General features: G+C 40.2%; 1 protein-coding gene across 5 annotated transcripts in view; it reads left to right on the top strand.

The window, feature by feature from the left end:
- Positions 1-22,102, top strand: part of NCOA6 (nuclear receptor coactivator 6) — a 108,445-nt gene that overhangs the window by 69,655 nt on the left and 16,688 nt on the right. For 2 of the 5 annotated variants that reach the window (XM_060616137.3, XM_060616112.3), the window contains 6 exons: positions 3,938-4,066; positions 4,772-5,674; positions 7,712-7,858; positions 10,476-11,592; positions 14,256-14,377; positions 17,813-20,809. In XM_060616137.3, coding sequence (XP_060472120.2) covers positions 3,938-4,066; positions 4,772-5,674; positions 7,712-7,858; positions 10,476-11,592; positions 14,256-14,377; positions 17,813-20,809 — 5,415 coding nt within the window. The remainder of the gene's footprint in view (positions 1-3,937; positions 4,067-4,771; positions 5,675-7,711; positions 7,859-10,475; positions 11,593-14,255; positions 14,378-17,812; positions 20,810-22,102) is intronic. The other 3 variants (XM_060616132.3, XM_060616122.3, XM_060616169.3) reach the window with 3 other exon arrangements.

Genomic DNA, 22,102 nt, shown 5'->3' with positions numbered 1-22,102 from the left:
AAGATGGAAGAAATAAGATCCAAGAAGGAATGGTGAGCTAAATAATTGGTAAACATGGGGCAAATCTACATAAGTATTGGCTTATTTAGCAATACTTGAAATAAATACTTTAAATAAAGCATACTCTTTAAATTATGTCTGTTGACATTTTAAAGATATCATTAAAATAATAGAAGTAAAATGTATAACTTTTTTTTTTAATCTTTTAATGTTTATTTTTGAGAGAGAGAGAGAGAGAGAGAGAGAGAAAGACAGAGTGCAAATGGGCAAGGGGCAGAGAGAGATGGAGACACAGAATCTGAAGCAGGCTTCATGCTTTTAGGTGTCAGCACAGAGCCCGATGTGGGGCTCAAACCCATGAACCGTGAGATCATGACCTAAGCTGAAGTTGACCAAGGCACTCCTAAAATGTATAACTCCTAAACTAGTAGTGGAGAGGTAGAAAGGAAGGGCATGTTAGAAAAAATCCAGTAAAATCCAAGAAAATTAGGAAAACAGCATAGAAAAAATAGGAAATCACCATAGAAAGAAGGAGTAAAGAGCAGTGGTATCCTAAGATGATAAAATGAATCAAAATATATAGTAACAGTACAGGTAAACATATTATGAACACTGATAAAAAGATGGTGATTAATCAGATTGAATAATAATCTCAGGCTTACTTATGTGCTTTTACAGGAAGCACATAAAACATAAGAACACAGTTCATAGTTAAAAGGATGGAAAAAAAGATAATACATGTGAATATTAACCAAGAAAAAGGGTATATCAACAGACTTTAAGATAAAAAGCATTAGGGTAAATAGGGTCTCTGTATGATATAAGAGGAAATATTCATCAGGAAGACAGCTAAACTTTTATGTACTTACTAACCTAGCCTTAAAATATGTGAGACAAAAGTGGACAGGATTCATGGAGATATCACATCTTCAGAGACCTGTTAACACACCTGTGTTAGTAATTGATGTATTAAGCTTATTTTGAAAATTAGTAAGGATAAAACTTGAATAACATAAGAAAAAAAGTTTGACATAATGGAGGTATATAGAAAACATGCACTACTAATTCGGGAATTTTAATTTTTTCAAGTACAAATGGAACATTTATACAAATTGACTATGTGTGTTTCTAAAACCAAGTTTCATTAAATACCAAATATTGGTATCACACAGATCATGTTCTATGACCACAGTACAATTAAGTCAGTGGCAAACAAAACATAGCTAACCAAAATATGCTGTATTTTTAGAAAATGTAAAATATATTCTGAATATCCATGATTTAAAAGCAATCATGGTGGACAGCAAAAATACATACCAAATTTGTGAGATGTAACCAATACAGGGCTTGGAAGAAAATTTAAGCCCTAAGATAACTATATGAGAGCAGAACATGAACTGAAAATTAAGAATCTAAGTTTCTGACCTAAGAATTGAGAAAAAGAACAGAGTAATAATAACTTAGGAGGAAGGAAGTAATAAAGATAAGAGCAGAGATAAAGTATAAATTAAAAATAGAACAAAGCAGCAAAACCAAAGATGTTTGTTTGAAAAAAACAACTAAAACTGATGAACCTGGTAAAACAAAAAGAAGTCATAAGCAATGTAAAGAAAGAAAAAAGTGTACACTTCAAAAGGGTGAATTTTGGGGCACCTGGGTGTCTCAGTAGGTTAAGCGGGTTAAGCGTCTGACTCTTGATTTCAGCTCAGGTCATGATCTCATACTCCGTGAGATTGAGCCCCATATTGGGCTGTGTAGTCAGCACAGATTCTCTTCCTTCCTCCCCCTCTGTCCCTGCCCAGCTTGTGCTTGCTCGCTCTCAAAAAATAAAAAAAAATTTTTTTAAGGGTGAGTTTTATAGTATGTCAGGGAAATACAAATCAAAACCACATTGAGATACCTCCTCATACCAGTCAGAGTGGCTAAAATTAACAACTCAGGAAACAACAGATGTTGACCAGGATGGGGAGAAATGGGAACCCTCTTGCTCTGTTGGTAGTGATGCAAACTGGTGCAGCCACTCTGGAAAACAGTATGGAGCTTCCTCAAAAAAAAAAAATTAAAAATAGAATTACTCTATGACCCAGCAACAGCACCACTAGGCATTTATCCACGGGATACAGGAGTGCTGATTCATAGGGGTACATGTACCCCAATGTTTGGAGCAGTGCTATCAACAATAACCAAATTATGGAAAGAGCCCAAATGTCCATCAACTGATGAATGGATAAAGAAGATGTGTCTTATATATACAATGGAATACTACTTGGCAATGAGAAAGAGTGAAATCATGCCATTTGCAGCAACATGGATGGGACTGAAGGGTATTGTGCTAAGTGAAATAAGTCAGAGACAGGTACCATAGGTTTTCACTCATATGTGGAATTTGAGAAACTTAACAGAAGACCTTGGGGGAAGGGAAGGGGAAAAAATAGTCTCAAACGGAGAGGGAGGCAAACTATAAGAGACTCTTAAATACGGAGAACAAGCTGTGTTGATTGCGGGGGAGGGGTGGCGAGGAGGAAGGGAAAATAGGTGATGGGCATTGAGGAAGACACTTGTTGGGATGAGCACTGGGTGTTGTATGTAAGGGCTGGGATCATGGGAATCTACTCCCAAAGCCAAGAGCACACTGTATATACTGTATATTAGCTAACTTGACAATAAATTATATTTTTTAAAAAACTTTAAAAAGTTTAGAAGTAGAATCATAAAATAAAAATTAAAAGGGTGAATTTTATACTATGTGAATTATATCTCAATGAATGGAAAAAGGTTGTGAATAACTTTAGCCTAATAAATTTTGAAGCAGCAGCAAATTAACAGTTTTCTTGAAAATATAATTTAACCAAAACTGACTTAAGAAAACTTGAAAAATCTGTATTTAAGAAATTGTGAAATAATTAAAAATCTGTCTCCTTATGAATTAATTAGCATAACCCACAGGCCCAGATAGTTTCCAGGTAAGTTTACTAAGCATTTAAAGAACAGATACACATGTTCTTCCAGAGCATAGAAAAAGAGGAAAGATGCTTTTCTGCTCTATTTTGAAGTTACTTTTTAATCTTGATGCCAGAAAGCAAAGACATGAAGAGAGGATAATATATTTTCACTTACTAATATAGATGGTAAATCCTATAAAGCCTTAGCAGTGTCAGAAATTGGAAAGACACGGAACAAGAGGAGTTCTCAAATTGCTAGTTGGAATATAAATTGGAATAGCCACTTTTTTTTTAAGTTTATTTATTTACCTAAGTAATCTCTTACCCAACATGAGGCTTGAACTCATGATCCCGAGATCAGGAGTCATATGCTCCTCTGACTGAGCCAGCCAGGCACCCCTAGCATAACCACTTATGAGAGCAGTTTGGCAATATCTACTAAGATGGAAGATGCTTATAATTTAAAACCTAGGAATTCTGGGTATATAGTCTAAAGACACATGTCCACAAGAATACATGACATTGCAGAATTATAAGATTGAAAATTCAGGGCAGTGGGAGGGAGAATCTTACTATTCATCAGCAGGAGAATAAATGTGTGGGTTCCATAAAATAGCAGTCAGGATGGATGGATCTCAAAAAATAATACTAAGAGAAAAAGGAAACTGAAGAAGACAGACTTTGCCAGTTATACAAAGATTAAAAGCATACAGAAAAGCATACATACATTCCGCATATGTAGAAAAGATAAACATGCATGTAACTATTAATCCCAATCATAAGAGAGTGGGAGTGGAAAGAGATTGGGAAGGAGTGGGGACTTCTGCTGTATCTACATATGTATCTGAAGGGAATGGGGCAAAATGTTAATTAACAAGGTAGATGATGGGTACATAAATTTTCCATACCTTTTTATCTTCTTGAAATATTTTACTTAAAAACAAATGTTGTGCCAATTCCACTACTCTATTCTACAGATTTTCTTTTTCCTTTAGGACTAATAAGGATGACCAGCCCTGCCACTGTTATGATACCCCAGAGTGGAAATGTGTCATCTTCCATGATGGCACCAGGCCCCAATTCAGAGCTGCAGCCCAGGACTCCTCGCCCTGCTTCTCAGTCAGGTAATGACCTCCAATCTTTGTGGCTTAAAGAGGCTGGAACTCTCTGCAGAGATCATTACAAAATTCAGCTATTTCTGATTCCACGTTCCTAACTGCCCAACTTAAATGCCACCTTCTTCACAAAATCTGCCCTATTTCTTCAAGTTGAAAGTCCATTTCCTTCTCAGAATTTCTCTTTCTCTTATCAGTTACAACCCAACATTCCTAACAATGCATTCCTTGGGCTACTTAGTCCTGCAAGATACTTCTTGGCAGAGAATTCCATAATAAATTTGGTAAGTGCATCATATGTTACCTCCTCCCTAGAGATTCAGAATTAATGTATTGGAGGCACTGGAAGTCCTGCCATGAAGAAACCTGTCTAAGGTGGTTAGGTTCAGTTGTTTCCCAAACCAAATTGACTGTATTTTGTTTTATTTTCTTATAACACTAATGAACATAGTTCCCAAGAATATGCTTTGGAAAATACTGCTCTCCACATTTTATGTTTGGCTCTTATATCCACTTTTGAACCATAAGCTCTTTCTAGACAGTATCCATCTTTCTGTCATCTTGGTGTGTTGCTTTGCATATAGAAGGTGTTCGCAAACATTTCATTGAAGGTACCAGGGGATTTTACTCTATATTTTTCATGATTGCCAGGACTACTGTAGGATCTAGGGTTGCAGTAGTTTAATTATTGCTTTGTTGACTGTCTTTAAACAGATGCAATGGATCCACTCCTCTCTGGGCTCCATATACAGCAGCAAAATCATCCCTCAGGATCTTTAGCTCCCCCGCACCACCCAATGCAGCCTGTCCCTGTGAACAGACAAATGAACCCAGCTAATTTTCCCCAGCTGCAGCAGCAGCAGCAGCAGCAGCAGCAACAGCAACAACAACAACAGCAGCAACAGCAGCAGCAGCAGCAGCAGCAGCAGCAGCAGCAGCAGCAGTTGCAGGCAAGACCCCCACAGCAGCATCAGCAGCAACAGCCACAGGGAATGAGACCCCAGTTTACTGCCCCAACTCAGGTGCCTGTTCCTCCAGGCTGGAACCAGCTGCCTTCTGGAGCCCTTCAGCCTCCTCCAGCCCAGGGTTCTCTGGGCACAATGACTGCAAGCCAAGGGTGGAAGAAGGCTCCCTTGCCTGGCCCAATGCAACAGCAGCTCCAGGCAAGACCATCCTTAGCCACGGTACAGACACCTTCCCACCCGCCCCCTCCATATCCCTTTGGCAGCCAGCAAGCCTCACAAGCCCATACAAACTTTCCTCAGATGAGCAACCCAGGCCAGTTCACAGCTCCTCAGATGAAGAGCTTGCAGGGAGGGCCCTCCAGGGTCCCAACCCCCCTGCAGCAGCCCCACCTCACCAACAAGTCTCCTGCCTCCTCACCCTCCTCCTTCCAGCAGGGATCCCCTGCATCCTCCCCAACGGTTAACCAAACTCAGCAGCAGATGGGACCAAGGCCACCTCAAAATAACCCACTTCCCCAGGGATTTCAGCAGCCCGTCAGCTCTCCCGGTCGGAATCCTATGGTTCAACAGGGAAATGTGCCACCTAACTTCATGGTGATGCAGCAGCAGCCACCAAACCAGGGGCCACAGAGTTTACATCCAGGCCTAGGAGGTGAGGAGCACTGAAGCTATTTGTGTTGATAAATTTACTGGAGATAGATCTTAGTAGAACTTCAATTTTTAGAGTTAATGGAGGGAGGATGTAATTATTTGGCTTTGTGGATGTAGTGGTGACACTTGATGTAACTTAGTTAACTTGATACATTATTGACTTGATACATTATGCAGCATCTTACTGGTTACATTTAAGCTAGCCCTCTGGATGAAAATGCAGGTAAAACTCAATATAGAGATTTTCATTTTGTTTTTTAAATTACTTTTGCTTGATCTTGGACTGATAAGATGTCCAGAAGAAACATGCATTTTATTAATTTAAACTGCTCAGCTGTTGAAAAAAAATTAAGATTATGCAATAGAGCAAAAATGAAAAAAATAAATACAGGGTCTTTTGGGGAAAAGGCCCTTCAAGTTTTCAAGTTTGATAATCTTAGTAAAGTAGTAAGCATGGTATTTGTTAAGTTTGATTAAAGTGTTAAAGGGGAATAATTTCAGAGATCATTGACTTTTATAGTTTATAATGCCAATGCCTGCTCCTTAGAGAGGGAATTCCACCAGTTATACCTAAAGGAGATTTATTTATTTATTTTGTAAGGTGCCTCTTGTATGAAGAAAAAGCAATGGAGCTTAATGTGTGAGAGGTAAAACGATTACAGTAAAACTTATCCATCTCCATGTTTATTATTTATCTTATTAATCATTGATCTAGTGCACATGAATGTGCTTGGAGCTTTTCAGTAAGGTATAGAGAGTGCCAGTAATACTGTCATCTGATGAACATATCCCCACCAAAAGACACCCATTGCCTACCCAGAAAAAAACCCTTGCATCTTTAGTGCAACATAGCAAAGGCATGTTCTCATGGTTTCTGGTGAAATTAAGTTGCTCATCAGTCTCTTCACTCTCTTGTAATTAATTTTACTGACGTGCAGGCTCTGATATTTAAATCCTAAGAACTTTTTAGAAAATGCAAGAATGTTTCAGTTCCAAACTTCACTGTTCTGGGCATCTAGTCCTGGATCAGTGGAAGCTGGGTAGTCCCTCCTGCAAATGTGATTCCTGATTTAATTATAGTGGAAGCATGCAAATGGGGACTTGTCACTGCTAAAGAAAGGACAAATGCATATTTGTCTACAGAGCGTTTTTCAGGACATTGAAAAATTGGTCCTTAAATGGACTAAAACAAAAATTTTTAAGTGAGCTTTAGGTCTTGATGCTTTCATAGAGCAGATTATGTGCTCACGTAGGTGATCTGGCCACATCAAGGCCTATGTTATAAACAATGAGTGGGTTCTGAGATCCTCCTTCTTACAGATCTGTTTTCTGAAATTAAACCTTCCTATAAAAGGAAGTAATACTTTAGTAAGATTCCATTAAAGCATGGCTTTTGGTACCATAGCTGTCGGAATTGCAGCAAACCTTATAAGGGGAAGGCATGATGATAATTTAATATAGCCTCACTTTGAAGCTCCTATGGATTGTTGCTAATGTCCTGTCTCTTCCCAAGAGACGAGCACAATATTGGGGGAAGTTTTCCACAAAGGAGATTGTCATCCATTTCCCTCAATGGAAAAAAAATCACCTATCGTTAATATCAGGACCCAGCTCTTTGTTTTATAGTATTTCATATCAATTTGTTTGAATATGAGAGAATTTAGCATATTACTTTGGTACCTATGTTAAAGTATGTAAAGTTTTGGGGTCTGTTGTATTACAGAGAAAAGTGAGCCCTAAACCTTGCTGTGACATGGCCTCAGATCACATTTAGGGAGCAGATTGCCATCTCTTCCTTGGCATGTTCTAAGTGTAAATTTTTTAGTATTTCTTTTTCATTTTGACAATGCTCATGTAAGAGATTGTGTTGATTTTTTTAACCATCTTTCCCAACCTTGTTATTAAAGATCTTACCAGTGTGACAGAGAGAGCTAAGCCAGTGGAGACTTCATGCAGCTCATCCTTCCTTATTCATTCCACATCTAAGCAAGAGTATAAATTTGCTAGGTAACTGCCTTACTCATTGTTTTCTATTAAGGAATGCCTAAACGCCTCCCACCTGGCTTCTCAGCAGGACAGGCCAATCCGAACTTTATACAAGGTCAGGTGCCTTCGACCACAGCAACCACCCCTGGGAATTCAGGAGCCCCTCAGCTGCAAGCAAATCAAACTGTCCAGCATGCAGGTTTGTTTTCTGTGATTTATTCAGCCAACATTTATTGAACATTGTGTGTTAGATACCATGATAGATAATAAGAATATACAGATAAATATAAATCCTGGTCCTTCTCTTAATCTCAAACCCAAATTATTCTTTCAGGGCAATAACTAATATATCAAAAGTAGGTACAGTGTCTTGGGAACCGAAGGAAAGGAAATTAAACTTGAGTTTGAGCAGGTTTCAGCAATTTTTTTTTTTCCTGTAAAGGACTCCAGATAGTAAATATTTCAGACTTTGCAGATTATATGGTCTCTGTTGCAACTACTTAACTCTGCTATCACAGCACAAAAGTAGCCATAAACAGTATGACAAATGAGCATGGCAGTGTTCCACACACTGTTTATTTAGAAGCTGGCAGTGGGCTTGATTTGGCCCATGGGCCATAGTTTGCCAACCCCCAAGTTAGTAAAAGGGCAAAAGGCATTTCTGGCAAAGGAAACTATAGGTACAGAGACACATGGCATTTTGGGCAACTGCACCTTTTAAAATCTCTCTATAGTACATGTTAGCTTTGTTTATGCAGAATGTCTAAATTCTGGTTTATAATGTGGTGTTTGAAGAACAGACTTTAATCAGTATAGATTTAATGTCGACAGTGTATTTGTGGAGAAATAGGATAGAGCAGAATGGCTAAAAAAATTTGTAAAATAGTGTTGTAATATGCCCAGACTTCATGTTTCTGGTTGCTTAGGCACCACATGGACTAATCTTCTTATCCTTTCTCATTGAGCCAGTTCGGAATGAAGTAAGTGCAAACATTTTCTGTGGAGAACTCCCCATCCCCACTTAGAGTTAATTTAGTTGTGTGGTCCCAGCTTTTAATGGTAAATCACTAAGGAACAAGAAAAGTTCTAACTTAGTTTTGTTTTTTGTTTTTTTTTTTTAAGTTCAAACTACCTCTTGAAGCGTGAGAGAAGGGCAGGTTAAACTGTTTTACTTTACCCATCTACCAATGCAAAACTGCGTTCCTGGTTATGTGAATTTATGGTTTCTGTAGGAAGTTATGAATAGTGATAAAATCATTCATCATTCTTCCACCCAAGCACATCTATTTTGTATTTCTATATGGTGCCTTCCACAGGCACATACTGTTTAGACTTCCACACTTCTCCTAAGATCGTTCTACTCCTGTCTCTCATTTTCTGTTCTCTTAACCCTACTTTATTTCTCTTGTTAGCTTTTAGTTCTCCTGAAAAAATATTTGTCTGTTACAGTCTCTTGCCAACTCCATAGAGTCAGGGGTTTGGTATGTCTTGTTAATTGATACTACCTTAGCACCAAAAGTGTCTTGTGCATATTAGTTACTCAAGAAGTAATTAATGATTGAATGAGTATACACTGTATATTCAGTGTGTATAGAATATTCAGTTTATACAGTATATACAGTGATCATGGAGTTTAAGAGTTTATAAGGCTAATGATCCCAAAATCTTTTTTGGGATTCAGAAAAACTGAATAATGTGAACAAGGGACAGTTTGTCCCCTGCCTCCCTGGCTGGAGTGTGGATTGGCCTCATAACTTCATTATGGCTGCCACTTTCTAGTCCTTACTTAAAGTGACAAAGAGCTATAAAATAATCTAAAAGAGTATTCAGTAAAAAGGGGGAGATAATGCAAGTAACTATAGGAAAATCCTAAAGACCCAACAATAAGTAAACACTGCAGCAAGCCAGGCAATGTCTTTGTCTAAATTAGAAATAACTGATAATAGGACATGTGCTATATGATCCACCAGGGACTGCCACAGGGAAGGGTCAGTGAAGTTTTGTTTTTTGTTTGTTTGTTTGTTTGTTTGTTTTGGTGGATCAGAGATTTATTTAACACCAGCAGGCTCAGAGGAGACCATTTCTCTAAAGCTCTGAGCCTAGGGGTCAGTGAAGTTTTAACATCCCTTGGTAGCTGTTCCTCTGTCTGCAGTTTCTGGGTTATCTGTCAGTTGACTTACACCAGAGGCACAGCTTCAGATAAGGAATAAGGAATTTTTACCACACTGGGGCAGAGGAGACCTGTCCTTAGGAAGTATTAGGTGTTCTTTCCTTTCACGTGCAGCATCCAAATACCACACATGTAAACTTTGAGAGTCATTAGTTTTCCAGGAAGCATGTTTAAATGTCTTCTCAGCATTGCCAAGGTTTTCCTAAGACAATGCATCACGTTTGTTGTTTTCCTGACTCATCTAAAGCAGAGCTTATTTCACTAGCCTACAGTGCTTTTCATTAATTTTCTTCACCTTAAAATAGCTACATGTCATTTTCGAACAATGAGATACTGCCTTTCTCTTTATTTCATCTGAAAGAAAGTAAACTGTTGATCTTCAAAGTGTTATCTTTAAGTTACCAAACAGGAGTAAAGAAACCATTTCCCCTTCTCTGTTGTGTGGTCATTGGGAATGTAACCAATCATTCCACAGTCATGTCTCCATACTTCAAAAAAGCCACAGAAAATATGTCAAACATAGCATATTTATTTATGTTGGTCAGTGGATATATGGGTTATTGGTGTTTTTCCAATTAGAGTATCTTAATACCAATATAAGAGTATTTCTATCTGAAACTGTCCTTTTTTTGTTTGTTTGTTTAAGGTGGTCAAGGAGCTGGTCCTCCTCAAAACCAGATGCAGGTGTCCCACGGGCCACCAAATATGATGCAGCCCGGCCTCATGGGAATTCATGGCAACATGAACAGCCAGCAGGCTGGTAGTTCTGGGGTTCCTCAGGTGAACCTGGGCAACATGCAAGGCCAGCCCCAGCAGGGCCCACCATCTCAGCTGATGAGCATGCACCAGCAGATTGTGCCCTCCCAGGGCCAGATGGTCCAGCAGCAAGGAACCTTGAACCCTCAGAACCCTATGATCCTTTCAAGGGCCCAGCTTATGCCTCAGGGCCAGATGATGGTGAACCCTCAAAGCCAAAATCTTGGGCCCTCGCCTCAAAGGATGACCCCACCCAAGCAGATTCTTCCCCAACAGGGCCCACAAATGATGGCGCCACATAACCAGATGATGGGGCCTCAGGGGCAAGTTTTACTCCAACAGAACCCAATGATAGAGCAAATCATGACCAATCAGATGCAGGGGAATAAGCAACAGTTTAACACTCAGAACCAATCCAATGTCATGCCGGGACCAGCACAGATAATGAGGGGACCAACTCCAAACATGCAAGGAAACATGGTGCAGTTTACAGGACAGATATCAGGACAGATGCTGCCACAGCAAGGGCCCGTGAGCAACAGTCCATCTCAGGTTATGGGGATTCAGGGGCAGGTCTTGCGACCACCAGGGCCCAGCCCACACATGGCCCAGCAGCATGGTGATCCTGCTACTACAGCAAACAATGATGTCAGTTTGTCTCAGATGATGCCTGATGTTAACATGCAACAAACCAACATGGTTCCCCCCCACGTGCAGGCCATGCAGGGAAACAGTGCCTCGGGAAACCACTTCTCAGGCCATGGGATGCCTTTCAATGCACCTTTCAGTGGAGCACCCAATGGAAATCAGATGTCCTGTGGTCAGAATCCTGGCTTCCCGGTCAATAAGGATGTCACGCTAACAAGCCCATTGTTGGTCAACTTATTGCAGAGTGACATCTCTGCAGGCCATTTTGGGGTAAACAATAAGCAAAATAATACCAACGCAAATAAACCGAAGAAGAAGAAACCCCCTCGGAAGAAGAAAAATAGTCAGCAAGATCTAAAGTAGGTTGTGATAGTTTTGCCTCAAATTGTATTTATTTCTATGTGAACTTTTTTTGATGGAAAATTTTAAACGTGTATAAAATCAGAACAGTATGAAATCCCTCTGCTTCAACAATTACCAAGTCATAGTCTGTCTTGCCTTCATCTCCCATTACCTTTCTGATTATTTTAAAGCAAAATGACTGTGAATATTTTCAGTACTATGTACCTCTGAAAGATAAGGACAGGTTGGGTTTTTTTATTTTAATGAACACATAATACCATTAACATGTAGGAAAACTAACACTTTCTCCATAGTCTCACACACTCAGACAGTGTTCAAAGTTTTCTAATTCTCTTAAATTAATTCTTTTTTTATCGTTTGTTCAAATAAGGAGCCAAACAAGGTTCATACATTGCAACTGACTGATCTATGTCTCTTAAGTCTATAGTCTCAGGGATTGTGGCACACAGAAACTGAAAAGTAGCCAGTGCTACCACATGACACTCCACAAAGCACTTCAGGGTTATAACAGCTACTAGGGAGCCAGAAAGGCCAAATGTGTTTTGGAAATGAAAACAGTTTATCAAAACTCCCCGCTCTCTCAAATGGAAATAGTTTTTGGGGGGCACCTGGCTGTCTCAGTCTGTAGAGCATGCAACTCTTGATCTCAGGGTTGGGAGTTCAAGCCCCACGTTGGATATAGAGATTACTTAAAGAAATAAAAATAAAATCTTTTTACAAAAAGAAATAATTTTTTGTACAGATGCCTTTCCTTCAAAGGCTCTCTATTTTGTGAAAAAATAAGTAAGTAAAGGCTCTCCATCTCCATCATCCCTAGAAGCTTAAAACCTCATTCTAACATGGTTGGACCTTTTAAATCAATTACCCCTTAAGTAAAGGTTCTCTAGGTGAGTTCTTTTGCAAGATCATAGCAGGAAGGACGATTAATTTATATGTCATGTCTTGAAGCTAAGTGTTAATCATGTTTTTTTGACTTTGATAAAATGTTTCCAGAGGGCATATTGATTAAACTGGATTTTCTGCCTTTAATCGTAAAATTGGAAGAGACATTTGTTAATAGGGAATAGTGACTAATGAATGTAAAATGGGTTAATTGAAACAAATTGCTAGAACTGTAGGAGAGTTTTAGTTAAACAACCATAAATGTTCAAAATAAAACCCAACTGTCTCTGAGCCTTCCCACGATATTTCTTTGATTATACCATACCCACTTGCTGCTTCTTGATTATTATAAATTAAAAGTCTGTGACTGTATATTAACAAACTATATTTTCCTAAATTCAGACTTAATTAGACCTTTAATTATCTAATTTTTCCAGTAGCTCTAAGTTAAATTCTTTACTGCTTTCAACCTGCTGTCCTGGGAGGGTATTTATTTCTCCCAGTAGTCTAAAATTGTAAGGCTATTCAGTTGCCATTAGTATGCATTCTTGCTGTCTTCACCAGCTCTGAGGAAGATCGCTTACTTGTTGGGGCTAGAAATTATGGAAAGGGCCTTATATAGGCATCAGGGTTCCTACAAAAGGGAGACAGTAGGTATAATAGGAAGAGCACTTGCTCCTAACTCTACCACTAGGTCACTGTGGAGCCTTGGACCTGTGTCTTACACCTCTCTGGGCCTTTGTTTTCTCATCCATAACATGAAGTGACTGGACCAGATATCTTGAGATTTTTTTAGCAGTGCAGTTCCATGAAAGTAAAGAGACCTACAGAATCCTTATAATTTGAAGTGAGAGAGAAGTCATAGAAGGAACAAATTGCTATAGGCATCTGGATGTGCTAAAGACCTGCTTCAAGCTCTAAATTTCCATGTGCTAGGACTTTTTAAAATGGATTTAAGGTAAGGCTTAGAAACCATACAGAATACAATGAGATCAAATACTGTCTAAAACTGGGTGACCAATATCAGGGCAAAGGGAAACTAAAGATAGGGAAGAAAGATACAGCCAGGAATAAGATTGCAAACCAAATGGATGTGAGTACATTGGTTCTTTGGGAATGTGGATGTTAGCAGATAACATTTTTTTTCATTTCTTTTTCCCCACTAAAAATTCTAAGCTACAACCAGATAAAAACGAAAGCATCCCAAAACCAGTGGGGATGTCTGCAAATACTCATTCTGTAGCAGAAATAATTAGCTTTGTTCTAGTATTCTCCATTTTTCTTTATTCCCTGGATACCATTTTCATCAGCCAACCTACAACTTCTTGCAAGGTGTTATGAATTGTGAGAGCTGCCGCTATAATATCCACAAAAAATAAACAATCTGGACTCCATGGTTGAAATTGATAACTATACCAAAAATAGTGTGGTTTCACAAGAATAATACTTTATAATGTTGATAGTCCAAACTATGATCAGGTCTTAAAACATTTAAGCGATGGATGATTACTTGAAAATCATTATGTCAGAAATTTGTAGAAAGCACTTTGAGTAAATAGCCATACTATTATTAGGTTAAGTAGATTTTATTGTTTAATGAAATTGCTGGATTATTTTTATGCCAAACAGTGAATATTTTATCGGACTAGAGATATGGAAGTTATGATAAATACGACAGTGTAAACAGATTTTATGTCTTCAGAAATAGGGGAGAAGTTAAGCTACTTTCATGTATAAGCTAAGCAACTTACTCCCAAATGTATAATTTATTTTTTAGTACCCCAGATAATCGCCCAGCTGGGCTGGAGGACACGGATCAGCAGCCATTGCCTGGAGAACAAGGAATTAACTTGGACAACTCAGGCCCTAAACTGCCAGAATTTTCAAACCGACCACCAGGTGATAAAATGTTAGCTAAAGATTGCGTACTTTTCATCATTTATACAGCAGTACAAGGCTTCTCTTCAAGGAAACATTGGTATTTTATTTTGTCTCCTAACTAGGCTTCTTTAGCAATTAAATGTGTCTAATATTTGGAAACTTTGCCTTGATAGTAAGTAAAAATTTCAAATATAACTTCTGAAGGCATATGTATATGTAGTATATACAGTTGACCCTTCAACAACATGGGTTTGAACTGCATTATCTACTTATATGCAAATTTTTTCAGTAAATACAGTAGTATAAATGTGCTCTCTTATGATTCTTAATAGCGTTTTCTTTTCTCTAGCTTACTTTACTGTAAGAATACAGTATATAATACATATAACCCAGAATGTATGTTAATCAACTGTTTATGTTATGTAAGGCTTCCAGTCCACAGGTAGGTTATTAGTACTTAAGTTTTGGAGGAGTCAGAAGTTATACATGGATTCTCAACTGCACAGGGGGTCAGTACTCCTAACTCCCACATTGTTCAAGGGTCAACTGTGTATATATACTGCTCAGATTAGCCTTCTTGATATTAAGTCCTCATAAAATCAGACTGAAATGTCAAGTGCTTCTTTATTCTTGTCAGTATCAAGATTCTAGTTGGCATCCAAATGGAGTAAGATTAGATGGAAAGATGTTTTCACTCGAATCCTGCTTGCCTGCCTTTCCTGCAGCCTTTCCTATTGGGTTGTCTCGAAGCAATGAACAGGGTTTACAATAAAATTTTTTTAATACAGTTTTTATTATGAATCTTTAAACATAAAAACTATATAAGAGTAATAAAAGAGACGCTCATGTACCTACCACCCAGCTGAATAATAAATAAGATCACTATTGGTGAAGCCCCCTGTGTTGTACCCCTTTTTGGCTATAAAATAATATTATCCTCTAAATGTTGAAAAGAAAAAAAACTTTCTAAAATTCATTTATTCCAACCTAGGTGTTATAGAAGAACTAAGGCCAGCTGCCACAATATCTCTATACTTGTTACTCTTGGCCTGAGCAGTGATTTGTAACCTTATTCCCCTGTGACTCAGTCGAAGACACCCAAGCCTGTCATACTTAGGTCACTCTTCCCTGTGTGTACAAAGGATTATGTTTTGTTTCTTCCTCACTAGTTATTCCTCCTTTTTGACATGTAAGTGAGAGTGACGTTATTTTGGGTATGTACCGTAATCCACCCTTAATTTATGTATTTTAAAAGTGAACCAAAAAAAAAAAAAAAAAAAAAGTAAATACACCATGATGTCAATACTACATGCTATTTATTACAAATTGTTTGGGAACACCACAATTCCAGTCAGTGAGTTGCAGCAATTGAGGCAGGGAGGTCACCAGTCTTGGCAGGTATATCTAGATGACATTATGAATAGGAAGATACCTTCTTCCCTCAAACACATGTGAATTCCTATATGAATCCCAGAGGTCCTTGCACACATCATTGCTTCCTTTCTAGAGTTTAAAAAGTAGGAACCTACAGGATGAATTTGGCCTATCGTGTGTTTGAACTATCATGCAGTGTCTTAAACCAGATAAAAACCTGAATTTAGATGCCTTTAGATAGAACATTCATTCTGCAGTTTGGCTCTGTCCACAGAACTACTATTGTCTTATACCAGACCACTTCTGTTCTTCACTACTGGCCTGGTGCCTAAAGGCATATGAGTTGCAACCCTTGATTAATAAATATGGGTTTGGGTTATGTTATAGACACTATGTGTGTTTTGGCTTTCATTCTCTACCATTTATGTGACGGCAACCCTAACCTGTCTTCTTAACGTTAGTGCCCTTTGGACTGCTGCCTCCAGCTTCTGGAACCTTTATAGCAGCCATGCCCTCAGCTGTAACTTTTGAAAAGTTGCTGTATTATCTGCTCTGCTCTCTTTGGTATTTATTGTGCTACCTGGTGGGCTGATTTAAAGATAAAAGACATTTGTGACATAGCCCAACAACAGTGGGCTTCTACAGAAATGACAGTTTTCTTAATATGGGAACCTGAGTTAAACCTGTAGAAATGCCATATTATTGTTGGCTCTATAATTGTAAAGAAGTGACTTGGGCCTGAAATAGAAAAGGATTTTGAAAAAAATCTCTAAAACTGAATTCTGTACATTGTACTCATTGGTGCCATGGTAATCTTTGGCCAGAAGACATTAATTAGGGTTGACCGCAGGGTCTGACCCTGTGGATCAGCAGCATTTGGTAGCTCCTCTGTGAAAATCATGAACCATCATTTCTGCCAACTGCCAGAGCCAACTGTTTTTATTCCTGCGCCTTCTTAAAACTTCCCTTATGCATTTTTATGCAACAATGGAATAAATCTAGTTTGTGAAATTGTATCCCAGCTGTATCCCCACTTTTTCCCATGGAACTACCTTTATTCTTGGTTAATGATTTTTCCTTTCTGCTGATTGTGTAAAGCTTTGGTTCTAAAATGCCAAGTAAAAGCTTCACAAAAGAAGGAATCATTTGAACTGTTGCCTTCTGAAAATCTATAAGGCATTGTCCCTCAGTTCTTTTCCCAAAATTATTTTTTATTCCTGAGGGCAGTGTTTCTGGCTTTTTATTCTTCCTTTGTGGATTCATAGAAAATATTTCTCCAAATTGAGTTTTAACTTGTAAGAAAGTAAATGGAAATTAATATCCATAAAAAAATCTTCAGTATCCTCAATTTATTTTCAATGTGTATATCAGCTTCTGTTAGCTCCTGCTCTTTATTAAACTGAACTACATCAGAGGGACAGTTTAGTTCATTTGGGTTCCCCAAAGGATTGAGCCTGAAGGATGCAGCATGATGTATGGATCCAGTGGATTGGCGTCATTTTAAATCCCTCTTAAGGCATTGAATCCTAGAATTGTATATTTGCTTCTGTTGAAAGAATAAAAAGGCTATCTTTGATGCTGTTGTTTTCACAAAATCACACCTTAAAAAATTAATCTTGATAACAGAAAAAGTGAGTCCTAAATGCCTTACTTCATTCACAAGTACAGTGAAATATTTATTATTCCCACATGAGACCCCAGTGCTGGGTGGTCAGCTACTTGCTATTGATGGGAATTTTTCTCATTTCACCTGAATGTTTGGCTGGGATAGACTCAGCCACTTTCATTGCATAGCACAGAGTGTCTGTCTATTACAGTCTTAGTACAATAGTGCCTCATTCAGACCTTGAAGACTAAGGAGCTCCAGGTTCTTGATGCTTTGCTTTTTGCTTCCTTAAGCTGTGTACCCCTTTGCTTATGTCGGATAATGAGGAGCTGCGCCTGCCCCCCTGGGAGTAGGCACGCCTAAGCTGTTTGTGCACTGTCTGGGCCACCTAGATGAGTATTGCTTGGCTATACTCTAAAAGTTGCTTTTCCTGCCGAAAATCTAACTTCCCTGATTTTGGGGACTTGTTTTAGGTTATCCTTCTCAACCAGTTGAACAGAGGCCACTTCAGCAGATGCCTCCTCAGCTCATGCAGCATGTGGCACCCCCGCCACAGCCACCACAGCAGCAGCCGCAGCCACAACTGCCGCCACCACAGCAGCAGCCACCACCTCCCAGTCAGCCACAGTCGCAGCAGCAGCAGCAGCAGCAGCAGCAACAACAACAACAAATGATGATGATGCTCATGATGCAGCAGGACCCCAAATCAGTTAGGCTTCCGGTCTCCCAAAGTGTCCACCCCCCACGGGGCCCCCTGAACCCAGACTCCCAGAGAATGCCCATGCAACAGAGCGGCAGCGTGCCTGTTATGGTCAGTTTGCAAGGACCTGCTTCCGTGCCACCATCACCTGATAAGCAAAGAATGCCAATACCTGTGAATACTCCTTTGGGAAGCAATTCAAGGAAAATGGTATACCAGGAGAACTCCCAGAATCCTTCTAGCTCACCACTGGGAGAAATGTCCTCGCTCCCTGAAGCAAGTGGCAGTGAAGTACCATCTGTCTCAGGAGGCCCAAATAACATGCCTTCACATTTAGTAGTTTCCCAGAATCAGTTAATGATGACAGGGCCAAAACCTGGACCATCACCCCTTTCTGCAACTCAAGGTGCAACTCCCCAGCAACCCCCTGTAAATTCCCTGCCCAGCTCTCATGGCCACCATTTTCCAAATGTGGCTGCTCCAACCCAAACATCTAGGCCTAAAACACCGAACAGAGCCAGCCCCAGACCCTACTATCCTCAGACACCCAACAATCGCCCTCCTAGCACAGAACCTTCAGAAATCAGTCTGTCTCCAGAAAGACTCAATGCCTCCATTGCAGGACTCTTCCCCCCACAGATTAATATTCCTTTACCTCCTAGGCCAAATTTAAACAGGGGCTTTGATCAGCAGGGCCTAAATCCAACAACTTTAAAGGCCATTGGGCAAGCACCTTCGAATCTTACCATGAATAATCCTTCCAATTTTGCTGCCCCACAAACTCACAAATTAGATTCTGTGGTGGTGAATTCTGGAAAGCAGTCTAATTCTGGAGCAACAAAACGGGCTAGTCCGAGCAACAGTCGCAGGTCTAGTCCTGGGTCCAGTAGGAAAACTACCCCAAGTCCTGGGAGGCAAAATTCAAAAACCCCTAAACTTACTCTGGCCTCTCAAACAAACACAGCTCTGTTGCAGAATGTGGAGTTGCCAAGAAATGTATTGGTCAGTCCCACTCCTTTGGCCAATCCCCCTGTACCTGGGAGCTTCCCTAACAACAGCGGGCTGAATCCTCAGAATCCTACCATGCCTGTGGCTGCAGTGGGAGGTGTCCTGGAGGATAACAAGGAGAGCTTGAATGTGCCTCAGGACAGCGATTGCCAGAATTCCCAGGGTAGGAAGGAGCAGGTAAACATTGAGCTCAAAGCCCTCCCTACCCAAGAAGTTAAAATGGTTGTTTCTGAAGATCAGTCTAAAAAGGACGGGCAATCTTTGGATCCTAACAAACTTCCCGGTGTCGAAGAAAACAAAAATTTGGTGTCTCCTGCTATGAGGGAAGCACCCACATCGTTAAGTCAACTTCTTGATAACTCTGGAGCTCCTAATGTGACCATTAAACCCCCTGGGCTTACAGATCTGGAAGTAACGCCTCCAGTAGTTTCTGGGGAGGACCTGAAAAAAGCATCTGTCATTCCCACACTGCAGGATCCGTCTTCTTCTAAAGAACCCTCTAATTCCCTAAATTTACCTCACACTAATGAGCCGTGTTCAACCCTTGTGCATCCAGAATTGAGTGAGGTCAGTTCTAATGTTGCACCAAGCATCCCTCCAGTAATGTCAAGACCTGTCAGCTCTTCCTCCATCTCTACTCCCTTGCCCCCAAATCAGATAACTGTTTTCGTTACTTCCAATCCTATCACGACTTCAGCTAATACATCAGCAGCTCTGCCGACTCACCTGCAGTCTGCATTGATGTCAACAGTCGTCACAATGCCCAATGTGGGTAGCAAGGTTATGGTTTCTGAGGGACAGTCAGCTGCTCAGTCTAATGCCCGGCCTCAGTTCATTACACCTGTGTTTATCAATTCATCCTCAATAATTCAGGTTATGAAAGGATCACAGCCAAGCACAATTCCTGCAGCCCCACTGACAACCAACTCTGGCTTGATGCCTCCCTCCGTTGCAGTTGTTGGCCCTTTACACATACCTCAGAACATAAAATTTTCTTCTGCTCCTGTACCACCTAGTGCCCCCTCCAGTAGTACTGCTCCAAATATACAGACTGGTCGACCCTTGGTCCTTAACTCACGAGCCACCCCTGTTCAGCTTCCTTCCCCCCCATGTACAACTTCTCCAGTTGTCCCTCCTCATCCCCCTGTCCAGCAAGTGAAAGAAATGAATCCAGATGAGGCTAGTCCTCAGGTGAGCACCTCAGCAGATCAGAGCACTCTTCCCTCTTCACAGTCAACCACAATTGTTTCTCCCCTTTTGACCAATAGTCCAGGCTCCTCTGTCAACCGGCGAAGCCCAGTCTCATCTAGTAAGGGCAAAGGAAAAGTGGACAAAATCGGCCAGATTTTGCTGACCAAGGCATGTAAGAAAGTTACAGGCTCTCTTGAGAAAGGGGAAGAGCAATATGGTGCAGATGGAGAGACTGAAGGCCAAGGGCTAGAGACCACAACTCCAGGGCTCATGGGAACAGAGCAGTTATCCACAGAGCTGGACAGTAAAACCCCAACACCCCCAGCACCCACTCTGATAAAAATGACCTCTAGCCCCGTGGGCCCGGGCTCCACCTCAGCAGGACCCAGCTTACCTGGCGGTACTCTCCCCACCAGTGTACGCTCGATAGTAACCACTCTGGTACCCTCTGAGCTCATCTCTGCGGCGCCGGCCACAAAAAACAATCATGTTGGCATAGCATCTGAGCCACTTGCGGGTGGCCTAGTGGAGGAGAAGGTGGGATCTCATCCAGAGCTTCTACCCAGCATAGGTATGTACTCGGGGCCTGGCATCATCTCGTGTCAATTTTTTGATGACCTATCCCACAAAAGAAAGCATGACTTCTACTTGGTTGAAGAAGAGTGGGCTAAATGGCAATAGTGGTAGTTTCATTTATTAGAAGTACATTGGGAAATATACTTGAAAACCCATGTTAAGTTTACATTCATTAATAGGTTCTCTCTCAGCTCCTAAAATAATGACAGACCTTTCATTTATATAAAGCTTTTCATTTTACAAGGAAACATCTTTACCTGTTATCTCACGTTATCTTCATACCAACCATGTCAGGTAGCCCTTAACCCAAATCCGATTCCGTGGGTGAGAAGATTGAAACTCAGAGTTCAATATTTGTTCAAAGTTGATACTGTGAACCTTCAGTTTAACATTGTCTCTTAAAGGTGAATAGCAGTTTCTGCAAGCTCTCCTTACCATGATAATGACTTGCTCTTGACAGTTTCAGAGCATGGTTCTCATAGCCCCTTCCTCATTGTACTCTATCCCAGAGACTATTCCTTTCTGACTGTCTACTCCAGAGGAGAACTTTTCAGGAAACTAAGTTTCATGACAGTAGACACAGGAGAAGCAAAGTGGTTGAGAGACAGATAGGCTTGAATTAGTATCACAGTGCCACCATTTACCAGCTCTATGGGTTTAAGTTGCTCGACTACTCCAAACTTGAGTTTCTTCCTTTTGTAACAAGGGAACAACAGTAGTTCTAAGAGTTCACTGAGACAATGCATATAATGTGCTTAGCACAGAATATAGTAATGAATAAATGGAAAAAATTATTACTGATTTCTCTTTGACACAGTTTTTCATAAATTAGACCATTACAATTCATGTATATCTAGTTCAAATTATTTCCTATGTACTGTTAAGATGGGCAAATGATGGGAGCGTAGGTATCCTTATACCTCCCCTCCCCCTTCACACCCCGCCACACACCCCCACACACACACGCACACACACACACACATGTCTCTCCTGTGAGACCTAAGTGATGCAGAAGCTCTATTTTCCCCAAGTGGAGTCAATCACACAATGCCAAAGCTGAGAAGGACCTTTGCTATATCCTAGGGTAGCTAACAGTGCTTTTCTCGTTGAATGCAAGCTAAAATGTTTTGAGTGGTAAGCACCTAGGAGGAGAGTCAGAAAGAACACAAGCTTCAGGTTATGATCAGAGTTCAAATTCTAGTTCCACTGGTTACCAATCACAGTTGGACAAATTCCTTAACCTCTTATAAGCCATGTACTTCACCTGTAAAACAGAGTTTGTAATTCC

Source organism: Panthera onca, chromosome A3 (assembly GCF_046562875.1).
Source record: "Panthera onca isolate mPanOnc1 chromosome A3, mPanOnc1 haplotype 2, whole genome shotgun sequence".
Lineage (NCBI taxonomy): Eukaryota > Metazoa > Chordata > Mammalia > Carnivora > Felidae > Panthera > Panthera onca.
This window is presented reverse-complemented; position numbering and strand designations above follow the sequence as displayed.